Below are 16,582 nucleotides of genomic sequence, written 5' to 3'. Positions count from 1 at the left end.
GATTACCTGCTAATGTTTTGTTTTCTGTTTTGTGTATGATGTGTACAGTTCACAACGTGTGGTGTGGCATGGCGTGTTAACAGTACGACTCCACCTTCACGTTGTTTCAAAACATTATTTAACCAATTTTATCCATAATACGGCCACCAGCTGTAACAATCTGTCGGTGCATAATAATAGAATGGATACCAATAATAATTGTAATTGTTCACTTGGGTATGGCATTCCACAGAAGGCGGAGTTGTGGTCAGTACCATTCCAGGACATGAATTATATTCTGTGACGCTCTCGACACATTCTGTTGCTTCAGTGGTCGAAGTTGTTTCTTCCAAATGAAACTGTTGTTCATCATCTACATCGTCAATATCTATTGTGTCATTGAATTTTGGATAAAACACAGTTCCTTCACTGTCAGTTGTTTTATTTTTCGGCTGATTCTCATTTAAATATCCATCATCTGGTTTGTCTGTATCGGATTCCTTCACATTTATTGGATGTTCATCATCTTCATCGTCAATATCTGTTGTGTCATCGGTGTCATTGAATTTTGGATAAAACACACCTCCATCACTGTCAGTTGTTTTATTTGTCGGCTGATTCTCATTTAAATGTCCATCATCTGGTTTGCCCGTATCGGATTCCTTCACATTCGTTGGATGTTCATCATCTTCATCGTCAATATCTGTTGTGTCATCGGTGTCATTGAATTTTGGATAAAACACAGTTCCTTCACTGTCAGTTGTTTTATTTTTCGGCTGATTCTCATTTAAATGTCCATCATCTGGTTTGTCCGTATCGGATTCCTTCACATTTATTGGATGTTCATCATCTTTATCGTCAATATCTGTTGTGTCATCGGTGTCATTGAATTTTGGATAAAACACAGTTCCTTCACTGTCAGTTGTTTTATTTGTCGGCTGATTCTCATTTAAATGTCCATCATCTGGTTTGTCCGTATCGGATTCCTTCACATTCGTTGGATGTTCATCATCTTCATCGTCAATATCTGTTGTGTCATCGGTGTCATTGAATTTTGGATAAAACACAGTTCCTTCACTGTCAGTTGTTTTATTTTTCGGCTGATTCTCATTTAAATGTCCATCATCTGGTTTGTCCGTATTGGATTCCTTCACATTCGTTGGATGTTCATCATCTTCATCGTCAATATCTGTTGTATCATCAGTGTCATTGAATTTTGGATAAAACACACCTCCATCACTGTCAGTTGTTTTATTCGTCGGCTGATTCTCATTTAAATGTCCATCATCTGGTTTGTCCGTATCGGATTCCTTCACATTTATTGGATGTTCATCATCTTCATCGTCAATATCTGTTGTGTCATCGGTGTCATTGAATTTTGGATAAAACACAGTTCCTTCACTGTCAGTTGTTTTATTTGTCGGCTGATTCTCATTTAAATGTCCATCATCTGGTTTGTCCGTATCGGATTCCTTCACATTTATTGGATGTTCATCATCTTCATCGTCAATATCTGTTGTGTCATCGGTGTCATTGAATTTTGGATAAAACACAGTTCCTTCAATGTCAGTTGTTTTATTTGTCGGCTGTTTCTCATTTAAATGTCCATCATCTGGTTTGTCCGTATCGGATTCCTTCACATTTGTTGGATGTTCAACATCTTCATCGTCAATATCTGTTGTGTCATCAGTGTCATTGAATTTTGGATAAAACACAGTTCCTTCACTGTCAGTTGTTTTATTCGTCGGCTGATTCTCATTTAAATGTCCATCATCTGGTTTGTCCGTATCGGATTCCTTCACATTTGTTGGATGTTCATCATCTTCATCGTCAATATCTGTTGTGTCATCAGTGTCATTGAATTTTGGATAAAACGCAGTTCCTTCACTGTCAGTTGTTTTATTTGTCGGCTGATTTTCATACAAATATTCACCATCTGTACTGTTTGTGTTGGTTTCCTCACCATAATAATTATAAACTGTTGGCTGTTCATTACTTGGGTATTCATCATTATATTCAGCTACATCATCATCGTTCCCTGTTTCATCACCATCAACATCATCATCATTATCATCAATATGATATTTAGTATAGCCGTCGTCATTTTCTGTTTCCTCATCTACATCGTAAATACCTGTTGTATTATCAGTATCATTGAGTTTTGGATAGAACACAGCTCCATCACTGTCAATTGTTTTAATAATTGGCTGATTTTCTTTCAAATATTCACCATCTGTACTGTTTGTGTTGGTTTCCTCACCGTAATTATTAGAAACTGTTGGCTGTTCATTACTTGGGTATTCATCATCTGTTTCATCAGTATATTCAGCTACATCATCATCACTTCCTATTTTATCATCATCATCACTCTCTGTTCTATTATCATCAGCATCATCATCAACAGCGTCATCATCATTATCATATGGATTATAATTTTTTTTTTCATTATTTGGTGTATAATAGCTGTCATTATTTTCTGTTTCCAAATCGATACTGTCTTCTTTCCCATCACTTGTGGCTATTGTATGCTCATTTTCAATGAAATATTCGTCTTCAGACTTAGTATTTCGTCCTACACCATTCGTGTTATTTTCTGTACTATTGAACACTGGATAAAGTACGGCTACTGTTGCTCCTTCTTTTTCATCTGGCAGTTTTGTAGTGTCGTTATTTGATTTTCTTGTAAAATTGCCAGACTCCACCAAGCCATGGCTTGTTTTAGTATTGTCTCCATTTTGTATTTCTCTTGCGTGCCTTGAATAAATGAGGTCTGGAACTTTGTGACAGCTCACTAAGATTGGCTGGAATTAAAAACATATTTATTAGTCGGCTGTCGGCTTTCCTTTTTCTGAATAAGAGTTGCATGAATACCCAACAACCGACCACTTAATATTGCTAGGTCTGCGTCGTGGGGTTTATATGCTACATGCGACAGTGAAAATAAATATTATACTTTACGTTTTTAAATAAAAATAAATATGAGCCAAAGTTAAACCAATAGTCAAAATTATAAGTATATCTCTATATATATAAAAATCTCGTGTCACGATGTTTGTGGTCGCACTCCTCCGAAATGACTCGACCGATTTTTATGAATTTCTTTATGTATATTTGTTAGGTATGAGAATAGGTCAACAAGTATATTTCATACCGCTAGGTGATTAAGGTATCTCTATCCAGAAAAAATTTTCTTTTATTTTTTTAACTATTTTTTTTTATATTTTTTTTATTATTTGGCATCAAAAAATACCTATAATCCCAAATTTTCACTCTCCTACCCCCACCCTCCCATTTTTTTAATCGCGATTTTATTATTTTTGTATGAACAAATTTAACCGTCGTTCGTATTTCAAACAAAACTAAATTACTTATGTTGTTGAATGACAGATGGCGCTACGTCCAAGAAGAATTCAAGAGAAGCATCGCTCATTTTGACATTTTGACATTTCATTCGGCATATCATAACGCAGTGCGTGCAAAATTTTGTACGATTTATTTTAATTTATCTATTTTTGTGTGCGTGTATTACAGTGCACAATGCCAGCAAGACGCAAGGGGGGCCATTTGGGCCGTCGAAAAAGTAACAAACATGCGAAATAGTAGAGCAGAAAGAACAGACAAACAAATCCAACAAGTTAACAAAAACGTGCGTGTGAGCATGTCGCAATTGCGTGCATCTCAATCACAAGAGGCACGAGCTGAACGAAATCAACAACGAAAATTGGAACGGAGTCAAGCGCGCCGATTCGTAATTAACACACGCAGAGCAAATGCCCGACAACACCAACAAGCACATCGAACATTTACATCCGCTTCGTTCCTTCGTCTCGCATTCGAGTACGAGCCAGATATTGAATATTCCACTCATCCGAAAGTGCTGATTAGTGCTATGGACAAAGAATGTCCCCATTGTCATTCGCTCAAATTCAAACATGAGTCAGCCGGGATGTGTTGCGCATCAGAAAAAGTGCAACTACCAGAAATTGAGATACCACCAGAACCATTGAATGGCTTGCTCATCGGCACGGTTCCAGATTCAAACCTGTTCCTGAAGTCCATTCGCACATTCAATTCATGCTTCCAAATGACTTAGTTTGGAGCAATAGAAATAGTTTACAATACTGCGGCAAATGGTCAACAATTCCATTCTACTTTCAAAATCAAAGGCCAAAGGCCAGACCACAAAGTAGGCTTATTGCTGCCAATGCCAAACGAACCACATACATTTTTACAAATCTACTTCAAGAGCGGTGAGGACATCAATCGTGTAGATGCACGTTGCGGCTACAATAACCTCAATTCGCCTAATGCCAGGCGCATCGTCGGCGAACTGGACGCCCTATTGAATGAGCACAATAAATTTTTGAAATTCTTCAAAGCACGAATTGCAAAGTGACAATCACGTTATTGTCATTAATCCCGATAAAACACCAGCTGGAGAGCACGTGCATCGATTCAATGCACCTGTGGTTGACGACTTTGCTGGAATCATGGTTGGCGACCACACATCGATGCGAGAAATCGTGATTCGAAGAAGAAACAATAATCTGGAGTTCATCGCTGACACACACCGTTCATACGACGCTCTTCAATATCCGCTAATTTTCTGGAAGGGACAAGACGGATATTGCATAAACATCAAACAACGAGATCAACATCATTACTCATTTTGAATTGAGAAAATGAATGGTTGGTGTTTTTTTGTTTTTATCGGCGGTCATCGTCTACAGCGCTCCATTCCTCTTTCTGTCATAGATCCCATCCTCACACACTTACGATACATTCATTATTTTTTTATTTAACAACCAAAATATTCACTAGAAATAATTTATATGGCAGAACAACGTTTGCCGGGTCAGCTAGTATATTATAAATGGTTTACCTCAAATAACAGTATGATGAAAATATCTTTATTATCATTTTTATTTTACATGTTTGATATCCTCTTCCAGTTTACATTCCTCATTTAATTTCGACTTGGCCTCAGCAGTTGATTTACTAAAATAAAGAAAAATATTAAATAATTTTCAGTAGAAGCATGGAAGTATTATACAGTATAGGGATGGTCAACCTTTTTCTATAAGAGGGTCAAATTTTATGTTTTGGAAACCGAAATACCAAAATAAATTGTTTTTACACAAAGTTAAGTAAGTATCTACCATAATATATTTTCTAAATACATACACACTTATTACAAAAAATATTTTTTTTACAATTTAGTGAGATATTTATTATTTGTGTGATGTGATTTGTGTATTTGAGTTTATAATTGAGAATGCGGCTTAAAAGAGAATGCTACATATGTTTCAGTCTAACCATTACCAGGGTGACTTTTTAATTTCGATTTCAAATAATTCATCAACGAAAATAGATGTCCGTAGTATTATACCTAAATAGCTACTCTTTTTATTGAATTAAACATATCGGTTAATGAGTTCCATTGAAATTTTGCAATACATACTATTACTATTTTATTCATAAACATATTGGTAAAAGTATAACAATAAAAACATTATGTATTCAAATTGTCAAATCTATTTGAATATAGATAAAATAAGCCGATATAGTCAAATGAAGTATTTTTTTAAATCAGATTTTATATAGCTTCAATATAAATAATTACAAGATAAAAAGAACTTTTTATATAGGTACCACGTTTTTAAATTCTGTTGAATCATATAAACTTGACAATTCTATGTATTAATAAATACTTTTAAAAATTTTTTTTGATGAATTATCCCATCAATTTGAAAGAAAATGATCAAATGCGTAATAAAGAGAGCAATTATAAGAATTTTTCAAATATTTATTAATTGAATAACATATATATGAGATTTTTAAAACTTGTACTTGATATGAAGTAAAAAACAAACAAAAAACAAGAAAGCGAGTTAATTCTTTTTTCAAAATCGTCGAACGTCGTTAGGCAAAAGTGCAAGCATTGAATTCGATCGAAGCGCCACCTTGCGGGTTTTTTTCCGAACTAACTTTCCATACAAAACAGAATTAACTGAAAATGAATTCAATTCTGCTTAAAGTATTAAAAGAATGCATTGTCATAGTGTTCTGATATATTCTAAAAGTTTCAAATGTCTAGCTAGTCGGGAAGTTAGTTAAAAATCGTTTGCAAGATTTATACTGGACAAACAAGAAAACGAGCTAATAAAAACGTGGTAAAATACTACCAAACGATTGCATACAAAATTTTAACTTTGACTGCGTGTCATGCATAAATTATTCACGTGTCATTTAGTGACACGCATATCGTAGGTTTACCATTCCTGATATAGTATGTATATGGTCAATAATATTAACAAATACTATTTTGGTTTACGAAATCGTCCAAAGTCTAGTATCCTCATAATCATAGCCTCGACAATCTGGAGCTATAGAGCCTCTTCCGAGAAGAATATATCTGTGCATTGCGGGGGGCATCCTGAATAGCTGACTGGACAGTCGGAGATTGACTGGCATGCCCGACCTTTGGTGAATTTCTTGGAGGAGGTTAAGACGCATCCTGCATTGTTAAGTCACTGAAGATGACAATTCAAATCATAATTCGACTGTGGAGACGAAAAAGGGCGCAATCCACACAAATCAAATTTTACAGGAGGCACAAAATTGTTTTTGCTATAGTTTTCGGTCAAAGTTTACAAAATAGGCTTAACCTCAACCTGATTTTGTTTTTATATCCCTAACTGATATTAATTATTGAGTTAATTAAAAAAAACCAACAAAAATGACATTTTTCCAGGTCACTCCCTTCTTTTTTTTAATTGCTAGCTAAATTTAGATAATAAATCGGCATTTGCAACTTATATCCTTTGGGCACAACATGTATTTAGTTGTGTACAACGTTATTATGCAATAAAATCTATTTTGAAAAAACTTAGGGTTAAGCCCTTTTTTCTTCAACAGACAATATGTTGCGGATATTTCAGGTGAATCTGAACTTTGCATGTCTCATATGTAAACTATGCACCACTGCTAAACACCATTTGACACCGTGGACGACAGAGTTGCACAATGACAGCAAGACCGTGGCAGACGTAAGTTGACTAGCAAGTGGCATTCTTTCAGAACCCTCATGCAATGGCTATATGGATATAAGTAAATAAACATGATTAAAATCAGCACAATATAATGTTTGAGACTTTCACGCTTGTTTATTATCATAATAGATTTTCGGGATATCACCATGTGCTCTCTGGTTACACTGACAGTACACTATCACCCTTTTTTGCTCCCAGCTAGATGGATCCATTTTCGAGACACTTAGAGCGGCGTTTGCATTCATACACTTCAATACATTATCTTTTGCGAACGGCCTATGCAACGAGCTTGAAACGTCGAGGAAAGGAGGAAGAACACGCAGTAACAAACCAAAAATCTATTACGAAAATCAGCACAACTTTGTAAAATATTCTTCTTTTTTTCTTTCGACCATGTCCGATCCTAATAGGACCATATGGGCCTCCACAGAGTAGAGGTTTGTATTGACAGATTTTGTTTTTTACGAGAAATGGATGTCAGCTACTTGCTCAACCTATTAGGTCCATACCCTGACACCAGATATGTGTTGCCAGACCCAGGATTCGAACCTGGGACCCACGGCGTTATAGTCCAACGCTTAAGCCGCGCGGCCACCGTGGGCATATAGAAATATAATAATCAATAATTACAATTTTTTGTTTGATAATATCATTGATTAAAAAAAAATTACTCACAATGTTTTAAATCGACGATCGTTTGAAAGAAATTCGATACTGAAAAATGCGCTTGTGCAACAAATATAAAAAAATAACTAATATAGGCTGATTTTCCACGGCATATTTATAAAGAAAATTTAATGACGTCTACGGAAAACCAGTGGTGGAGATATAAAATGTTTTTCAGAATTTAAATTTATTTAGATAAAGCAACAAAATCACAAAACACTGTTTCACATTTCATTTTTGACTTCTGAAAATTCTGATAATCCTACTCTCGATTTACAAAAATATAATATATATCGACTGTTTAATCTGCAAACTGGCTAACTCTTATGTGGGCAAATTGTTCAGAAAGGAGAAAAAACTTGTTGCAAAACAATTGCAAAAATACACTTGGTATTTTTTTTTTTATAAATACAAGCTGCACTATGAATAAAATTAATATGCTATTTTAGCTTCCCTTTTATAAAGGACGGAGTTGTTCCATTTACTATATTGGAAATTTGGCACCTGCAGTTGGCTGTTTTGTCTGAAGAACCATAACATATTTATTTATTTAGGAGTTTGAAATTTTGTGAGCATAGAAAAAATGCTTTATAACAAAATGCCATCAAAATCTCATTTTTGGTCAAAAGTGCAGATGGCTAGTTTGTAGATTAAGCAGTCGATATGTGTCTTCTAAAGTGGCTAAGATGGTGTGATGGAGTGGATAATACTCCCCTGCTTTACTTTTACCCGATTATCTTATTCTTCTCGTTCCATTACTGCTCCTAAGCCGGCTCGCACATCTAAACTCGTCTTGTCTGCAACATGTCGAATACATCGATGTGACGTAGTCATTAGCAACAAATTTCACGCAACTCGCGCTGCATGTCGCTCGCCGTCCGAGTTGGAATTACGCATGTGCAAACCGATACGAGTCAGCCATTTTAATTCAAACATCAAGCCAAATCACCGGTCGCCGTATCTCCTACAAAATGCGCACTAATATTTACTTTGTCCGGAAGATTGAAAAACATCCGTACATATAATTATGCAAGGAAAGACCATCGCTGTTTTGGCATCTGATTGCATTTTTTTTGACGACTGATGTTCCGATAGGTTGGGATTGTCACTTTCGCTCGGGTCGTATGTGCGCAGCCAGCTATGCAACATGAATGCCACATTCTTACAAAGTTTGATTTATGGGTGTGTCGTAGATGAGACGAGTTTAGATGTGCGAGTCGGCTTAGGGCTAAGATACACGACAACGGAGACGCCATTGTGTCAAAACAGGTGTTGCTTGATTCCAATTGAATACATTTCGATTCAAGTAAGACATGCGTTGATGCAATGGCGTCTTAGCCCTTAGTAGAGCAAAATCTTCACACCAGAATTCTGGAATGCAATGATTCAGAGCAATCACCAAATGATTTAGGCGAATGGCTAACAATCATTTCTCATAAAAAGGCACTGGGTATACTAGCGCCTTTACATGTGCATGGATTTACTTGCACCAATAGTGTGTAATTTAAACTATCACGATAATGTAAAAGTGCTGACTGTCTCGCCAATCTCATTTTTCAAGAGTAAGCAAGACGTGATGTTGTCATTTTATGGTACTATTTGACAGGTTGTGAAAATCGGTTAACCTCAAAGTGAGTCTCGGCGCGGTGTGGTTGGTTTTTTTCCAGCAGGTTCGCCACTATCGTTCTACTGCGCAGGCGCAAATATCTTACGAATCAAAACTGTCGCCTGAAAATTCAGAAGCTTCCGAACTTTTTTGATTCATACATGCAATCTTGCACGATAATACATGTTTACACGTGCATTTTCTTGTTATTGCTGCGATATGTACTGTCAGCAGTAAATCCATGCACGTGTAAATGGGGTATACCGCTCACTCTCTGGAGGTTAATTGCTACTAAGGTAAGAGAGATCTTCACCCTCAGCGAGACATTAGAAAAAGTTTAGTAATTATTGTCATTGATTGGCAGCATTGACAGATAAAAAAATAATATCACTCCTACATTTGGGTCTGCGGTTAGTAAATAATCCACACCCGCCTCTGCTGAGTACATGATACCGTGCAATGTTCTCAAATTCATTTACCGTGTCATTGAATATCATTGTTCCCAGAAACTGCTTACCAATCAGTTTTTCGGTAGTGATTTTTTTTCATTTGTTTCGAAGTACGTGCTTTGATTGTTCACGTATTTCATAGTTGACTAAATGAAATTTGCCTTATCAAACCAATGATTGCGAATTGAAACATCTTTGTTCTGCAAAATGGTTTTATTTCCTGATGACAAAAAGCACCCACATTGCGGAGCAATGTGCGAAGGGTGGAGGTAGGCTAGGTAATAGTGAACGATAAAATTTCTGTCATTATTTTATTGAACTAAGAATATAAATTGCAGATGGTTTTTAAAATTTGATTTAACCGTGCCTAACCATAATAGATATTCTTCTGTCTATAATATATCTAAAACTATGTATGTTTTAATGGCAAAATTGTAGACAAGAATATTTTTTAACTAATCCATTTTGGTCAACACCATTTGCAATTTGTATTCTTAATCCAATGAAAATGGATAAGTATGACTGACGTTTAGTTTGCACTATTTATGTCGGATCTCCACAGCCTAACTTCAGTGTTGGTTCGTTTTTAAAATCCAGTGAAACCCTGCCTAATCCAAACCATTTTAACACATTTAATTCAATGCAATGAAATGAGTTACTGCAGATGCACAATGTGTGTTTCTGTTTATATAGACATTTGTGGTGTCAAGGCTAAGGTTACACAATCCGATTGGTGAGCAATTTTTAATTTTAGCCATTCAGGGGTGGTTTTATTGTGTATCGCTTTGTATTTTAGCTAAATAATTTTGACTGTGTTTAGGAAAAAGGGTGTAACCCTTGATTTTTCGAAAAGTGCTTTTATTAGATATTAAAAATGTATTCAACTAAATACAAGTTCTATAAAAAGGAAGTAAGTCGCAAATGCCGAATTATTATAATTAATTCAGGTTTTAATTGAGATTAATTAAGTTTTAATTTAAGGAAAAAAGCATTTACGCTCAATTTTAATGATTTTTCTGTAATAACTTCTTTAATTATTATTAGATCGAAAAGATATTACACCAAATCATCAATCATCATGTACCCAATGTCTGTGCCTATTTAAAAAAAAAATATTAAACTAAAATCATTCAAAAAAACATTTTTTGCCCCCCCTGTAAAATTTGTTCTGAGGATTACGCCCTTTTTCCTAAATACGGTCGATTTGTACGTTTACAAGCATTCAAATTATGTCTTGACTGATAAAATAAAAGGAAAATTCTTAAAAAGGTGAAAGAACATGTTGATATGTGCACGACTTTTTAATAACCTAATTTTGTGTTTTCCCTTCAAGAGTAAAATCGGGTGTTCACTGTATCCGGATGTAAATGTGTAAAATAAAAGTAACAAGATTATACAATATTTTTCATCTTTATTTAAGAATTGCTTTTTTATTGATTTTTTATTCATATATTTTACAAAAACTAAAAATTTCACCATAGGATCTTACAGCTGTCTTGACATTATATTTTGTAAAAAAAACTTCTTACAACAATAAAATTTATTTATCATCATATCGTCATCCAACAACAAAAAAAAACATTACAAATTGAAATCGATCTAAACAAACACAACAGAAAATAAAGAGGCAACAAGAGCAGAGAGCGCCGGACAATCAATATCCAAGATGGCATGACGCATCGCTCGATATATCCGGCTCTCCCCGATGCTGTTAACGATAAAAATATAGTTACAATACGAAAAACTCCCATTTCCTAACATTCATTATGTTCTTTATACATGCTGCATGCGTTATTTTATATCAACGTTACGTTTTCAATTATTATTTTACAAGCATATAAAAAAACAATTTTTACAAGACTTCCGTCTTCCTCGTACTGAAATTCTGGCCGTCGTGTTTATATTTACAAGTCTTCAATTAAAGCACGAAACACTATCAATATAAGCATTCGAATATAGTTCTTTCACCATATAAAAACTTTGGATGCTTCCTAACCTAAGACTAATTCATCAAAAAGTAGACCCTCGCTATTCTCAGCATGTATTCTCCTGAGAGATGTCATGGTGATGACTTTGGCAATCTTTTCACTTTCTTCACTACTACGACCATGGACGCTAGTATACTGAGTTCAAAACAAGCTCTAAGATTTACATTTAACAATATAATAAATATTTTCAGTTAATTTAGAGATATTTTTTGGCAATGTCGGTTTTGTGTTTTCTCTTATATGCGATTTATTAAAAATGCGTGTTTGCATTTACTGGATAAAAGAATTTCTCGGCGGCCAAAGGGTGAGATTATTCAGTTTAACCGAGCCCATTTTCAGAAACCAAGAGTAGCGAGGGTAGATTGTATTTTATTCTAAAACTGCAGCGAATAGAGGTTGACCATCCGTTATAAAATTGCTTTTGTTATGGAAAGCTAAACACGTTAAATATGACGATCTTAGACAATGGAACAGTGAACACCTAGTCAATAGGAAATTACAAAAAAAAAATGTGTTTCAAATGGATTTAAGTTGTGTATTATTCCATTTGTGTAATTTTTTGCGTCCCCCGGGTTTTGACTTTCAGCATCGTCAGACACTATATGCACTCACCAACGGTAAATACAGACTGACAATGAATACGGTTAATTCTCGCTTATATAATAAAATAATACAATAAAATGAGAAGCCTTTTTACCTAAGTAAATAGCCATATAAACAAGAATTAACTGTATTTTTTTGTTGTCAGTGTGCGTTTACCATTGGTGAGTGCGCATAGTGCCTGAAGATCCCGAAAGATGAAACCCGAGTTGCAAAAAAACAACTCAAATGGAATAGTACAAAACTTAAATTCTTTAGAATTTAAATTCAAATTCCGATAGTATTGATATTAAAAAATGTAATGTTTCCTAGACTGCCTCCAAGACAAGACGGTGGAAATTGTGTAGAAATCATTGTGTCGTGTCAGTATGCAGGAAATAGATTCTATTCCTATTTCTCCTTAAATATTGCCTGTCTTACACACATTTTAATGTTTTGAAATCAAAATTTGTCAGTAAATAATCAACTGTAATTTCTAAAATAATAACAAGAACGATCAAATTTGAAAATATTAATTACTTTCTCTTTTTTACAATTAATTATACATGGCGTGGATGGATATGAGCAAAATGATGTGTCAATATCATCAAGAGTATCCGCGTGGCGGGAACGGTTCAATTTAAATGCCCATTCCATTCCTCACAGATGTAACATCGCGCTTTCTGCCGGTACATTCAGTTCTGTTATATCTAAAATAATTTGTTTTCATGTTGAATAATCATTTGTTAGTATGTAATATGGTAAGTATGGAATTGAGTATTGAAATCAAATAAACACGGTATGTAAATATAAAATGAGACAATTCATTATTTTCACATGAAAAAAGTCATTCATTATACAGCAACAAATCTTAATTATTTCAAACTGTACTAGTCAATTAACTTAATTAGTCATTTTATTATTATGGTCAAACTATCTGGAAAGTTATATAAATAAATTCTGTGGTCGCAGGGTAAAAGTTCTTAAGTCGCGTTTTTACAAAATAAAAATTTTAATGCCATTGTGTGTAAGCAATATAAATTGATATTTTAATTTGTAGAAATAAATTAAGAAAATCACTTTAGTAAAAATAAGATAATATATGCCACGACAGAGGCTCACTTTTACAAGAAATGGACATTAGCCACTTGCCCAACCTATTAGGTCCATACCCCCTAACTCAGACACAAATTGAAAAACGATAAGTGTATTTTCCAGACCCAGAATTCGAATCTGGGACCCACGACGTTATAGACCGACGCTTAAGCCACTCACCGTAATCTAAGTGATTAGTAAAATTACTTATTCAAAATATTGAACATAATACAATACCAAAAACTTAATTATATAATGTAAAAGAAATAAAAAAAGATATATCAATTAACTTCTAAGCAAGAGAATTTTGAAAACTGTGATTTCAAAACCGATTATCTCAACTGCAACCAAACTGACTAAACACTTTTACCCTGAAACCACAGAATTCGTATTTTTGGAAATATTCATTACCCAAAAGGTTATAATTATAATAACAAGGAGGAACCGAGAAATTTAAAAGAAATTATTTTAAAGAGATGCAGAATAAAGCATGTTTCAAGCCATACATATTGGTTTCAAGGACACGTACAATAATTGAGATCAATTATAAAACTGAAAAACTTATAGTTTATCCTGAAAAAGTCACTAATAAAATTATCATCTCTACACTGAACCGAGTCAATCCGCCGATTCGTGAAATCTAGATCAATTTACTAATCTACTGATGAAGTCTATCATCTGTTTAATTCACTAAATGTACTGTACAAAATATAGGTATATTGCGAAATTGTTAAAAATAATATTCTAAAGGCATTCCTTCTTCTTCCGGCGTCAACTTCACTGAAGTTGGACGATCATCTCTACGCAGATATTGTTACACGAACATTCAAATTCACTCAAGTAGACACATAGTATTATATTTTATGCACAGCCGACAAACAATTTATTATTGAGTCTCCAACTTAGATGTATTGCATTATTGTAGGGACGCATATGTTTCACAATTGTTTTTTTCACCGATCGATCGATCACAACAGCGGTCGGCTTCCTTCAATTTCATAAAAACACAAGACAGTAATTTTTTGCTAAAGTTTTCCTATTTACAGACAATTCGCGCCGTACTATTTCACCAAACTAAAAGCATGCTTTACAAGACAGTTATAAAGCCTGTGCTCACCCATACCTCAGAAACCAGTCTCCTTCGTATTTTCTGGGACGGCACCATTTGAAGGAGAAGATACATTGTTCAGCGCAGTTCAATTAAACAAAATTGGGGAGCTGCATTGGTTGGGTCATGTACACAGTATGAACGATAATGAACTTTGAAAGAGAGTATTGTCGAGCAATCCATTTCGGCACAGAAGAGGCTAGACAGAGGTATCAATGACTGTCATATACTTAGGCTAGTAAATCGGTCACTATGGATATCAACAGAGACTTGTTGGTGATAGTCAAGTCCCATACTAGATTATTGCGCTACTGATAATGCTCTCCTATTTGCAAACGTGTTGGTTGGATTGTTTTACGCAGCAAGCAAGATAATGCCCATATAGCTTGTCATCTAACCTTGATCTGCTCCGAGAATATGCACTGACGATAGAAACTATAGCATCATACAAAAAGTAATCACATCTAATTATAATAATACTCTATGATTCTAACAAATCTTGATTTCTGACTTTCGGCGAAACAACCTCTTATGCTGTCACTGCAAATAAGCGTAATGTTTTAATGGTGAGGAGCTAACTCGAAATGCAACGTTTCATCAGAAGCCAGCGCTTTCAGCTGTGGATTTTAATACAGCACGAGAAGGGAATGAATGTTTACATGTCATGTCATCCACGCTCAAATTACTGTACAAAATTGTCGTTTCATTTATATGTATCAATAGTGCTACAAATCTATTATAGGAATTTTTGAGATGGTGAGGATTGAACAAGTACAAGTGCACCAGTGACCAAATTGAGTAAATCAAATCAAAAGTTTAAATATGTGACTGTACATTCAACATTACCGTTTTTTTAACATTGTTCTAAAATTATCCATCATTACCATGCCACAACAAACCTTGAAATTGATTTATATTTATTGAATAGGGATAAAAACTAAAGTAAATTACTTTGATCCATGTTTGTGCCTTCACAGAGTGGAAATTGTCCTGACAGATTTTTGTTTTTACGAGGAATGGATGTTAGCCACTTGCTCAACCTATCAGATCCATACTCTGGGCAAAAAACACACATGAAAAAAACATGTGAATTTGCCAGACACGGAGTTCGCAAAAACAAGACCTATGACTTTATAAGCACACACATTAAAGGTTAGCCATCGTACGCGGTTGGGGGGGAACGGGGGCAAGTCAGGCCAAAACATTCAAATAATAACATTGTACATGACATCCACATGATATAATCCAAAGTTAGCAATACAATGCTTATAACTTTTCATACAAAACAAATTGGTTAGTCACAGCGAAAATTGGTCTTTTTTTACATACACTTGTACTCCTTGAATCCTTATCACTTCAGTTATATTCATCGTAATACGCATTATTAACGTCTTAGTAAATTATCCAGAAATTATATGTAGACGTGTCAGTTCTTGGTAACGAATGTGATCAGAAGAGGCACTTCCCATGGCTGGTGTTTCAGATGCTATCCGAGAGTGCAATACTTGGCGCACGGAATCTGTTGTAGTAGCCGACCTTCCCTCATGCTGCAGAGATACTACTCGAGAATCTAAGCGCTGCAGAACTAACATGGCAAGAGGCACGGGATGTAGCGCTGGACTGAAGAATGTTCGCACAAAAAAGCTATCATCGTGTAATAACATATTGGTGCCGAGTTGCACATTGTCACAGTTCAAATTCAATTCGCAATGAAGATGAGCCATGAAGTGAAGTGATAACCGAGAGTCCGTCACGAGTAACATCTCAATCCGAATGCTGCAGAGTCATAGACAGTGTGATGAAAGAAGATGGAGCGATGGGTGTGCCTGGAGGAGGGTTATGAGGTCATCATGTCGTTGACGGAGGAGGCCGTCGTATTTGGCCCGCGGAGTGAGTCATTTATGTCTCGTCTGAACGTTGAAAGGTTCTGTGTGAATCTGTGGAAAAGTTAAAAACAACATAATCAATAAAGTCAATAAAATAGCGAATTGGACACATGTAATAAATTGAGATATTTTCACATCCAGTCTCACAACTAAACACTGTGATTTTACTTATGA

The 16,582-nt window shown here is 35.0% G+C and overlaps 1 protein-coding gene across 2 annotated transcripts in view; it reads right to left on the bottom strand.

Annotated features, from left to right (window-relative positions):
• Positions 1 to 2,422: 2,422 nt before the first annotated feature.
• Ranbp16 (Ran-binding protein 16) overlaps positions 2,423 to 16,582 on the bottom strand; it is a 43,645-nt gene continuing 29,485 nt past the window's right edge. Inside the window, exons 24-26 of one of the 2 annotated variants that reach the window (XR_015071476.1) lie at positions 15,852 to 16,459; positions 4,862 to 4,977; positions 2,423 to 2,780 (exon numbers count right to left, since the gene is read on the bottom strand). Coding sequence is in view for 1 of the 2 variants with exons in the window: in XM_085954014.1 (XP_085810140.1) it covers positions 16,360 to 16,459 (100 nt within the window). In the remaining variant the exon portion in view is untranslated. Of the gene's footprint in view, positions 2,781 to 4,861; positions 4,978 to 14,438; positions 16,460 to 16,582 lie in introns of those variants that run through there. The other variant, XM_085954014.1, reaches the window with a different exon arrangement.

Source organism: Rhyacophila brunnea, unplaced genomic scaffold (assembly GCF_057557595.1).
Source record: "Rhyacophila brunnea isolate RB1 unplaced genomic scaffold, BYU_Rbru_1.0 scaffold_4, whole genome shotgun sequence".
Classification (NCBI taxonomy): Eukaryota; Metazoa; Arthropoda; class Insecta; order Trichoptera; family Rhyacophilidae; genus Rhyacophila; species Rhyacophila brunnea.
This window is presented reverse-complemented; position numbering and strand designations above follow the sequence as displayed.